The sequence below is a fragment of the Toxorhynchites rutilus genome, chromosome 2 (genome assembly GCF_029784135.1).
Source record: "Toxorhynchites rutilus septentrionalis strain SRP chromosome 2, ASM2978413v1, whole genome shotgun sequence".
NCBI classification, from domain to species: domain Eukaryota; kingdom Metazoa; phylum Arthropoda; class Insecta; order Diptera; family Culicidae; genus Toxorhynchites; species Toxorhynchites rutilus.
Genome location: NC_073745.1, coordinates 31,708,293 through 31,720,372, shown reverse-complemented (window position 1 = coordinate 31,720,372; position 12,080 = coordinate 31,708,293). Strand labels below are relative to the sequence as shown.

General features: G+C 40.1%; 1 protein-coding gene across 1 annotated transcript; it reads left to right on the top strand.

The window, feature by feature from the left end:
* Positions 1 to 1,927: 1,927 nt before the first annotated feature.
* Positions 1,928 to 11,548, top strand: LOC129765644 (uncharacterized). Its single transcript, XM_055766053.1, has 6 exons — positions 1,928 to 2,069; positions 2,129 to 2,265; positions 8,225 to 8,330; positions 8,391 to 8,723; positions 8,787 to 9,019; positions 11,465 to 11,548. Exons 1-6 carry the CDS (start codon positions 1,928 to 1,930, stop codon positions 11,546 to 11,548), a joined length of 1,035 nt encoding a protein of 344 aa, XP_055622028.1.
* The last annotated feature ends 532 nt before the right edge of the window (positions 11,549 to 12,080 follow it).

Sequence of the window (12,080 nt, the reverse complement as noted above, 5' to 3'; positions counted from 1 at the left end):
CTCAGAAAAAGTTGATGGGTCTGAGCCTAGGGGCACGGGTGGGATCTTGACATAGGACTGTGATTGTGTGTAGTAATTGCATTTAAATTGAGTTTTTCATTGTTCAAAATCTGTATTTTTTCTCTTTTGATACATCAAATGGATACCCTGGGAAAACCGTTTCCTGTATGTACTTGTATCCTTTAAACGTGTTAGATGACATAACGTGGTAGAATTCGGTACCGCATTCTGTTCAAAAATGTTCACAAAAATACCATTAAAGCCATTACTACCATTTCCTTCTGTTTATTCAATCATGCAGAAGAAGACAAAGAGTCATCATGTACCATTTTCAAACACAAGTCTAAACAATTGAGACCTACATAAATATAAGACTGAGTCAAACCAATCTATGACTACAAAAATATATTTTAGGTAAAAATAGCATTATCTCCTTCGTTACCACGTTGTCCGGAACATTGTTTGTAATAACTTTATAGCCCTGTAAGATCGTGACTACTCAAGCTATCATAATCTTATTTACGTGGGTATTCCCTTTCGATCTTCTAAATCAGCAGCCATTTAAATTGATTTATTGCATTTTCTCATAACCAAACAACATAGTCGACATTATGACATCCAGGACCACAATTAAACAAATTGTTAGTAGTGAAACCTACACGATAAAAACATGAATTGAGCACAAATTGATTGGACAACATACAATATAATATAACATTAATGCATATTATCGGTAAATGGAGAATAATTCATTTTACCCATCAACTCACATTATGAGCTAACGCCCGAATTTAGGCAAAAAGATTGCTCGTTGCCTCGGAGTGGAAGCGAGTGGGTAGTGCAATCGAAAGAAAACATACCCAACTAAATCGACAAATTGTTAACTTTTTTCATTATATTCACTATTCATGTTTCAAGCAAAAAAAAAAAATCTGGATAAATTTCCTGTCTAATGATATATAACTCAACATATGTCGCAATAACCATTTTGAGTAATATGCGTTTGAAAACTCTTAATAAATCGTTACATTTTTCGTAGAGTGATCCCCCTATATAGAAATCAAAGACATAGTCTTATGTCAATAGTGTAGTAGGCTAGATATACGAGGGCAGTCCAATAAGTACTTAGCGTACAAAAAAAAATTGGCGATTTACTTCTCAACATAGTCTCCTTTTAGCGATGCGATGCTCCAACTTCTTTAATCCTTCTAAAAAAATACGTTTCCTCGAGAACTGCAAAGTAGGCCTCCGTGGTGGCGATGACCTCCTCATTCGACACAAATTTCTGCCCGGCGAGTGACTTTTTCAAGTTTGGAATCAAAAAAAAGTCGCACGGGGCCAAATCTGGAGAATACGGTGCATGATCAAAAGAAAACTACGAGTCCGATTCGGTTGAAATTTTGACAGTAGCCGTTTACGAGATCTATCAATAAGTAAGAAAACGTGAATGTGATTACGGAAAATAAATTTTGGGCGAGACGAAGTTTGCCGGGTCAGCTAGTAAAGTATGAATATAAATTTCAACTTGAAGCTGTGCTACAAATAACGTCGCTAAAAGAGGTTTTAAAAACGCGTCCACATTACGCCAATTGGCGATCTAACGCAAAAATTACAGACAGGCGGCGCTGCGGTGAAAGTGATGCTGGTTTACGTTTCGTAGTGTCAAACTGGAAGTAAATTTGTGAATGTTAGTAGTTCTTTCCATAAATTACAAAGTTTGAATCATTGAAAGTTAGCGTGGTTATGATTAGATTGTAAGAAATTTTATTCTGAACATTTTTATATATAACATATTACTGTTTTTTCTCTTTCAGTTGTGTAAAAGATGTCAGTGTTAAGAATGACTGATCCAATGAAGCAAGTTCGGAAGCATATTCGAGAGAAAGCTACAAAATGCATAGTTCCTGCATGCTAAAACTACACTGGAATGCCCGAAAATAATATTTTCTTCCGTGTTCCACCCACTAATTGTAAGGTGTATCAGAAATGGACCCGTTTTGTACACCTATCGGGAAATCGAACAGAAAGCATTTGCAGCGATCATTTCTGCAATGCGGATTTTATTAAATGTAAGTAATTGATTCGATTTGGATTAAAACATGCACCGCAAGAAATTTGTATTCAACAGATACCCGACTGAAACTGAAGAATCATGTAGTTCCTTCTGTGAAGCTTACGTCTTGTAATCATGAAGTGAAACTTGGGAGAGTATGTTGTGTAGCCGGTTGTCATACTAAAAGACGAAGGTGTTTGGAAACATTTCCAGTTTTTTTTTTTTTTATCCAAAATATATATTTTTATTAAGGCTCATATGGCGTCAGCCTAACGGGGCCGGGAGTTCAATATTTCGACACTGTTTGCTTACAACTATGTTAGTAATACGTAACCGATTACTCGCGGTTGGCTCGAGGTTAGTATTACAAGTGTTCTCATAATTGGTATGTTGCAGTCTTCGATGCTCTGTACGTGTGCCCGACATGGGATACCTCCTATTGGGATGCAGCTGATTAATCAGCAACGCCCCCCTAGTATGTACCCCATATCTAGCGTGGTGCGTCTTTCTCGACTCGAGGAATCCAGGATAGAATGGTCACTAGCCGGCGCAATCATCAGCTCGTGTAGAGTTGTCATAAGCGGTACAACCTTTGGCTCTTGTTGAATGATCAGTGGACTGCACAACCTTTGGCCCGTGTATCTGTAAAGAGTGTGTGTATGTATTGCCGCGACTAAGTAAAAGTTTATCGTTTGGATAGGAGGGATATGAAACGGGGACACAACGAAGGAAACATCATTAAACGTTGACATCGGCGTTTCTGAGGAACAGGTATAGATGAAGCAGAAGATCAGGATCCCGGCTACCTAAGATATCCCGGACGGGGATATCCGATTGTCTGCCTTGTGCTCTCAGTGCTCTAGAGAGCTGAGAGCGAACAGCATGGAACCGGATACACGACCAGACAACATGCTCGATGTCGTGGTAGCCATCGCCACAATCACAAAGATTGTTTGCTGCGAGCCCAATGCGATAGAGATGCGCGTTTAGGTTGTAGTGATTGGACATAAGCCGAGATATCACGCAAATGAAATCACGACCTACATTCAATCCCTTGAACCATGCACTCGTCGAGACCTTAGGGATAATCGTGTGTAACCAACGACCGAACTCATCACCACTCCACATGCGCTGCCAACTTACGAGCGTATACTGACGAGGAATGTGGAAAAATTCATTATAAGCAATTTGCCTTTCAAAAAGTGTGCCTTCTAAAGCGCCCACCTTAGCCAGCGAGTCCGCTTTCTCATTCCCCGGAATCGAGCAATGAGAGGGAACCCATGCTAAGGTAATCTTGAATAATTTTTCGACCAAAACACTCAATAGTTGTCTTATTCTTGTTAGGAAATAAGATGAGCATTTATCAACTTTCATTGAGCGGATTGCCTCTATTGAGCTGAGACTGTCTGAAAAAATAAAATAGTGGTCGATGTTTCAATGATCCCTAATGCGTAATATATCGCACTCAGTTCAGCGACATACAAGGAACAAGGATCTTTGAGTTTGAAAGAGGCACTGGAATTTTCATTGAAGATGCCGAAGCCAGTGGACCCGTTTATGAATGAACCGTCAGTAAAGAACATTTTATCAGATCTAACTTTCCCATATTCTGCCGAAAATATCGGCGGAATAGAATCGGAGCGTAGGTGATCTGGGATTCCATGGATTTTTTGTCGCATGGAAAGATCAAAAATGACAGAGGAATTGCAGAAGTATGGGAAGCAAACTTGGTTGGAGATGCCTGGTGAAGGGTGCACGTCGTGGGTAAGGTACTCATGATATAAAGACATAAAACTTGACTGAGGAGTCAGCTGGAGTAGATTTTCGAAGTTATCAATCACCAATGGATTCATGATCTTGCAACGGATGAGAAATCTGTAGGATAATTCTGTGAACCGAAGAGTAAGCGGGGGTACTCCTGCCAAAACTTCGAGACTCATCGTATGTGTCGAATGCAAACACCCCATGGCTATACGCAGGCAACGATATTGTATTCTCTCCAGCTTGAGAATATGAACCCTGGCAGCTGATCGGAAGCAAAAACTGTCATATTCTAACACTGACAATATCGTTGTTTTGTACAACTGAATGAGGTCTCCTGGATGGGCACCCCACCATGTTCCGGTTATTGTTTGGAGAAAATTGATTCTTTGCTGGCATTTCTGTTTCAAATACGCAATGTGTCTCCCCCAGGTACACTTAGAATCAAAATATACACCCAGGTATTTGAAAAACATAGAGTGTTGGATCGTTTTGCCGGATAGGTGAAGCTGGAATTGGGCGGGTTCGTGCTCCTAGAAAAAACGACCATTTCAGTTTTCTCCGTAGAGAATTCAATACCCAGCTTGAGAGCCCACGTGAACAGGTTGTTCAGGGTATCTTGCAAGGATTTTTGCAGAACGGCGGGATTAGTACCCGTGATGGAAATAACTCCATCGTCTGCAAGTTGTCTCAACGTGCAATCTCTAGTTAGACAATCATCTATATCATTGACGTAAAAACTATACAAGAGGGGGCTTAGGCAGGAGCCTTGTGGTAGGCCCATAAAACTGTAACGAGAAGATTTCAAGCTGCCATGATTGAAAAACATGTGCTTTTCTGACAGTAAATTGTACAGGAAATTGTTGAGAATTGGTGAAAGTCCACGATTATGAAGCTTCTCTGAGAGAATTTCCATGGAAACTGAATCAAATGCCCCTTTGATATCGAGAAAAACGGAAGCCATTTGTTCTTTGCGAGCAAATGCGATTTGGATTTCAGAAGATAGCAGCGCGAGACAATCATTTGTCCCTTTACCTCGGCGGAAGCCAAACTGCGTATTTGACAGCAAATTGTTCGCTTCAACCCACTTGTCCAAACGAAGTAGAATCATTTTCTCTAACAATTTGCGAATACAGGATAACATTGCAATCGGCCTATACGAGTTGTGATCGCAAGCCGGCTTGTTGGGTTTCCGTATGGCTATCACTCTCACTTGTCTCCAGCCATGCGGGACAATATTCAGCAAGTTCAGCAAACGCTGTTTTGCCAAGTCGGGAAGATTCTTCAACAAGTTGAATTTAATCTTGTCCGACCCCGGAGCTGAATTGTTACATGAGAGAAGGGCAATTGAGAATTCCACCATCGAAAAATTCTCATAATCGCTTTGAAGTGGAATGTCGCGTTCGACGTTTTGTGCCGTATTCCAAAGAGTGCTCATAGCGGTCTCCCTTGACAAACCATTGACGAACTTCCGCCAATATCCACGCTTTTTTGCTTTGATCAAACCTTTTAGTTTGGCTTCTAGAGCTTGGTACTTTCGAAATCATTTCACTAATCCAGTTTTCCTGAATATTTTGAAAGCGGATGATTTTTCAAGGTAGCCCTTTGAACAAAAAAAGTGGTAGCCGGTACACGTTTCTTTTGAGCTTGAAGTGCGCTTTCGTAAATCAATCTCGATATAAAGTTATACTCTTCGAGTGGAGGAAGTTCATGCATTGAAACAATTGCTTCAGATATTATTTCCGCAAATGTTCTCCAGTCAATATTCTTCGTGAGGTCATACGAAATATTGACTGACTCACGAAAGCTTGATTCATTAGCGATCGATAAAATTATTGGTAGGTGATCACTACCGTGGGGATCTTGGATTACCTTCCACATGCAATCCAGGGATAACGAAGAAGAGCATAGAGATATGTCTAGCATGCTTGCCCGTGCAGGAGGGTTGGCTATTCTGGTTGCTTCCCCAGTATTCAAAACTGTCAATTTGAGGTTGTCGCACAGATCATAAATCAAAGTGGCACGGTTGTCATCGTAGAGTGATCCCCATGCTGTTCCATGGGAGTTGAAATCACCTAAGATTAACCGCGGCTCCGGCATTGCCTCGATAGTATCAAAGAACTGATGGCGGCCTACCGTAGTTCTGGGAGGGATATATATCGAAGCAATGCAGAGGTCTTTGCCATTGATTTGTGTCTGGCAAGCAACAACTTCAATGCCTGTCATCGATGGGAGAGTGACTCTATAGAAGGAGTGACATTTTTTAATCCCCAATAGTACGCCACCAAACGAGTCATTTCGATCGAGGCGAATAATGTTGAAATCGTGGAAATTCAGCTCATCGGCTGAAGAAAGCCATGTTTCACAGAGAGAAAATACATCACAGTTAGAGCTGTGAACTAAAAATTTAAACTGATCTAGTTTAGGAATGATGCTTCTGCAATTCCACTGTATTACAGTGGTCAAATCCTCTTGCACTGAATCAGGCATCGAGGGAAATGAACGCTGCTAAAAAGGCACATTTTTCTTTCAAAAATGTTCTCACAATCGGAAGCAAACATAATACTATGCTTTTAAGAGGGTCATTTATATTTAAAGCATTTAAAATGTTGTCCACCAGGTCAGAAAGTGCAAGCAAGCCAGATTGTGGCTGTTGCCTCGACCGCGAAAAAGGAGCAGACGTGTTGGGTGCTGCTCCGGGAAGTGCTGAGGACCCCTGGTGCGTAGAAGAACCGCTTAAACCAGGAGGTACTTGCTTCGGTCTATTCTCAGCACGTTCGATTCGAGTTTTCATTCCAACTTGGGAAGTTTCGGTTTTCTTTCTGGGGAGTGATGGAAAAGAAGTAATTTTTCTTTTCCTGATGGCACCCTGCGATGTACCGGAACTTCCTGCATTGGGAGCGTCAGCAACAGGCTCGTCGTTCTGCAGAATGGAGTAGGGATTGTCCTGAGTCGTTGGAACGGGACTCTTAAGCATTTCTGCATAAGTCCGCTTGGAACGTTCTTTTAAGGAACGCTTGATTTTTTCCCCTCGTTGTATGTACACCGGGCATTGAGTAAGATCATGAGGAGTCCCGCCGCAATGAAGACACTTGCGCTCTTTCGGGCAAGGATTCTCATCATGGCTCTCTCCACAATCTGCGCAACGTTTTTTGTTGCAACAATAGGCGGCCGTGTGACCGAGTTGCATACATTTGTTGCATTTCATTACCCGGGGTACAAACAACCGAACAGGTAAACGAAGTGCACCTATTGCAACGTAGTTTGGAAGGGCGGAACCCTCAAATGTCACACGAAAAGAGTTTGTCCGATTGAGAACTCTTTTGTCATTTTTAAGTGACACAGATTTCAGTCGATCGCATGCAAGAATCTTCACACTTTTAAGTGAAGAGTTCTTGAAGCGACCGACACCATCGAGTATCTCTTTTCGAGTCAAACCCTTTTCGTTTATTACACCGTCTATTTCAACGTTGCAACAGGGTACGTATACGCGATACTCGATCGCAAAGAGATCACAGCGCGTTATTTCATTCGCTTGGGTTCTACTGGAGACGACAACTCGTAATTTGTCTGGCCCCATCCGAGTAATCTCGGTAACTTCGGAAAATTTCTGTGTCAACTCTTTTGAGATGCGAATGACGTTAAGAGGTTTGGATTTTCGTCTAAAGTATACGATAAATGGGCCTTTGGCGCCATCAGGGTATTCTTTTAGACGAAAATCCTGCTTCTCGTCTTTTTCCTCATCTTCAGAGCTTTCTATCTCGTAAACAGAATTTTCCTCCTCATCTTCTGTTTCATCCTCTTGCTCTTCAGGAGGAGGTTCATTATCTGATATATTCTTTGGCGTGGGTGGGGGATCCTCCCCGCCCTCTGCCATATTAATAAAAACGAAGAAGTAGACAACTGTTCGATATGAACAGAATATAATAATTTGGAAAATATAAATTAGTAAAAGAAATTATATTTCTCTATTAGTTATTGTTGAAAATTTTATTTATTTCAATTTTTGTTATTATGTGTAATTTGAAAATGAAAAAAGTTCCAATAAAAGTTCAACGGTGATGTAAGAAATGAACACCCCTAATGCCAACGCTTGCCGATATGATAAACACAATGATAAACAATGGTATAAATCGAGCACAGAAGCTATACAGAATGATGGAAGAGGTAAGAGGAAAATAAACTTCTACTTGCCCCGCTGTTGTGTAGCGTGTGTGATGATGTGACTTGCTGCCGGATTGTCTCGATAGCGCACCACTTTTTATGATGAGCTTTACTCGCTCGCAGCGCGCCAGATGAAAAAATACACACTAGAAACGGATGTAAAAAAAAACACCTGTATCGGATCAAATATAGGCTCGACCGATCTGCTTGCGAGTTGTCGAAGCAATGAAATTTCCAGTTGATAAGGTATTGTTAAAACGTTGGAAACGCGCACTTGGGATAACAGTCTCTTCAAGTACGGTGGGCTGGATGATTTGCCACCATCACTTCATGAAAACTGACTTTCAAAAAAGTAAATTTTCCGAATTTCATAAGTAGCAAATAAGACATTAATGATTGTGCATTTTTACAGCAATTTCAACGTATCTCGAGCCAAATACAGTTCCATCTAAGAAGATTAAACCATTGATACGGATCCAAAAAAGACGTTTCCTAGCAGGAGAGAGACCTGAACACTTACAAGATCACAATTACAATAAATATGAAGGACATTCACTAAGTAATCGATTATGCTATGTGGCAGGTTGCCGATCAAGGGTAACGGCAAGGATTACTTTGCATAAGTTTCCTCCGCGGTCTGACAGCCGCTTCAAGATTTGGATCACTTCTTTGCGGTGTAAGACAAAGCCGACGAAAAATTCAGAAGTTTGTAGCTTGCATTTTGTCAAAACATGCTACGTACCAGGTAATTTGTATCAATTGAAATTATAAATTGAAAAAAATAATTCGAATCAAATGAATTTTTTAGGAGGTAAACATCTTAAGAAAGACGCTGTGCCTACTTTGAGATTGCCCTACATAATCGATCATGCAAACGAATGCTATTTTTCTTCTCCGAAGAAATCAATTGATGACGCAGAACTCACTTTGCTAAAAGCGCCGGATGAGACGAAGGTTGAAGTCAATGAATCCTTACCAATTACATGTTTAACTTCTCCCGCCAATATTAACGAAGCACTAGATGAATCGAAGCATATGAATGTATATAATAAAAGTGCTACCATGAGCAATGTGGAATCTAAAATTTCGCTTGATGTTGGTGACATTTCCTGTAAATATCAAACCAACGAAAATCTATAAACATCGTTTATTGTGCCTGATATTAAGATCAACCATTTGAATAGTACAAAGTACTCAATTTTGAATGACACCCGTGGTTCGGCTAATGTTCAGAATCAAAGGATAAAAGTGGAATCATCAATTTTTCAAATCACAGACGACCGAAGTGGATGTTCGGAATGTCTTCTTTCAGACCTTCTTTTGACGGACAAAGAAGTTAATACATGGACCGGATTACCGTCACTAACTTTACTTGAGGAAATTTGTTTTGCCGTGAGAAGATTGGAGAGTGCTGGGGAACAACGAAAACTCTCAATGCCTACAATAGATCGAGTGATTCTCACACTGACAAAGATCAAACAAAACATTTCTTTCGAGGCAATTGGAAGTTTGTTCAGGATATCAGGTGTAGCGGCTTCGAAATACTTTTCACATATGGTTTCAGTTCTTGCTTCTTTATTCAGACAGTTCATACACTGGCCCACTAAAGAAGAGATAAAGGAGAATGTACCAATGTGCTTCAGAGAGCACTTTCCTAATGTAACAGTAGTACTCGATTGCACAGAGGTGCCGGTAGCCTCTCTAAATTGTTTAAACTGCAGGATTTCATCTTATTCTAACTACAAATGTCGACGAACGGTCAAGTTTTTAGTGGGAGTAACACCTGCTGGTTTAATATCCTTCGTAAGCAAGGCATATTCCGGAAAAACTTCCGATAAATTTATGTTTAACAGCGAAAGATTAATAGATCGGTTGACGCCACATGTGGATGGAATCATGGTCGACAAGGGAGTGTCTGTAGAAACAGAGTGTTCAGCGAAATGCATTAAACTTCATATGCCGCCATTCATGAGAGGTGGGAGGCTATCTCCATCAGAAGCAAGCAGAAACGAAGCAATCGCACGAACCCGTATACACGTTGAACGAGTCATCCAGCGTATCAAACTATTTGGTATTCTGCGTGATACTATCACCACTAATATTCTGGCATTTATCGATGATATAATGGATATTATTTGTGGTATTGTGAACCTAACCCCACCTGTACTGAAAGATGATAAATTTTAAAATAAATGTTACTAGCTTCCATTTCATTTCAACGTTGTTATTTCTGAAAATAAAAAGTAATTGTATTTTAAACAATATTTTAGTTACGAAAATAAGTGCATTCATTCCGTCGACCCCAAGAGAGAGCGACACATCTAAATCTCCATCTACAACCAGCAATCCATTAGCATCGATTTGCCATCGAACTCCATCTTATTCAAGAAAATCTTTCCATCTATTCAGTGGGCACTAATTTCCAACAACAAAGTGAAGGGTTTGGATTATAATGGGCAGGGATACGGAACGGTTCACAGTTTCAATACAATGAAATACTACTTGCACATATATAATATTTATTTGTTCAAGATAACAACTTTTTGATCATTTTATCAAAATACAAGGATTTTAAGCTTTTAACCACATTTTCAACAAACGCTTGATCGAAGGGGACTTCAATTGCAAGAAAATCGTCGTCTTTTTTCGGATAAACGACTTAATCTGCGATTCTACAATTCAAGATCCACATGTTCAATTGAACCTGGCAATAATATTGATGATTTTGACATAGTGTAAAAATGTTGCCTTGCTGCTTGATATATTTCCTAACATTCGGTGTGCCAAGGATCTCATTCAGTGACATGTCCGGAGTTCCTGGACATTTTATTTCAAGCACCACATTCCCAAGAGCATCTATTCCATCCGGCGACGCTCCAAACCAGGATTCTTCGGGGTGAATAATCAGTCCGCAGTGTTTCATCAGGGGGTTCCTTTTTCTTTTGTAACAGTTAAACGCCAACAATTCAGTTTCTTTGCCATACCTAGTGGATGTAACGTTCAAAGACCGCATGCTCCAATACTGATTTATTTTCTGATCCCAGTTTGGAGATTTGTTTCTCATGTAGGGGAACAACGAGTAACAGTTGCTGGCAGTTATTCTAACTGATCGTTCAATTTTCCATTCGTTCGTATTTTGTTTCCTTGTGGCAAAAGCTATAGCGATGGATTTATCCAAGTTGACCTCTACGTGCTTCTTGAAATATTCTGCTTCCAATTGTGAATCAAAACGAACAGGTCCTGTTTCAATGTAACAGGTTTTTCTCGTCAAGCATTCAGACACTTCTTTTGTCGAGCAATAGTTATCGGATTCGCATTCACTATCAAGTTGCAGTGCCCTGTTCGGATGCAGTTTTAGTGGATTCATGAATCTTCCACTAAGATGTTTTGCTAAGGCGGATCCACTGGCAACTAAAAAGGGAACAAAACGATAGCTTTATATACATTTATACACTTTCCAAACATCAAATGGTTTATACCACTGAGAATTCTTTTATAAGAATCTGCCAGTATTTCCTGTGTATCGTCACTTCCACTGTACACCTCTCTCGGCTTCTTGACGCAACATAAATCTGCTACACGTTTGGCTCCCCATGTTTTGTTTTTTTGGGATTTCGATATTCCCCAAGCCTGTCTCACATCTGTGCAGGATAAGTACTCCAGCTTCCGAAATCTGAAAGTATTTAATTGAAACTATGCTTCAATTGCTGTGATGTTTGTGTATATATTATACGTACCGTTCTATATGTAGCAGGCATGCAATAATATGTTTAGTAGTAGATACAAAGTAGTATCCAGTCGGAAGTGTTTCCTCCAATTTTTAAGTTAATTTTGTGAGGGGTGTTTCCGGGGTTCGATGACTGGTTCACATACGCTTCGATGGATAGTATGTTGTTCTGATTATTCCTCCAACCGATACAAATAATGTGATTTGCTGCAAACACCGATTCCCCCACGTAATCCATAATATCCACGATTGTGATATTGATGTCCTTGTCTTGATCTGCGAATTTGGGAGCGAAAAAAATCGTTTGATTCCTGTTAAAAGTTATATGATATAATTTTTGATTTTTCTTACTTGGTGATATACTCTCCATTCCAA

Coding starts and splice junctions, on each gene's coding strand:
- LOC129765644 (XM_055766053.1), top strand. CDS start 1,928: ATGCCCGAAAATAATATTTTCTTCCGTGTTCCACCCACTAATTGTAAG. Junction 2,266..8,224: donor GGTGTTTGGAAACATTTCCA/GTTTTTTTTTTT, acceptor CCAGTTGATAAG/GTATTGTTAAAACGTTGGAA. Junction 9,020..11,464: donor ATGAATCGAAGCATATGAAT/GTATATAATAAA, acceptor TATACCACTGAG/AATTCTTTTATAAGAATCTG.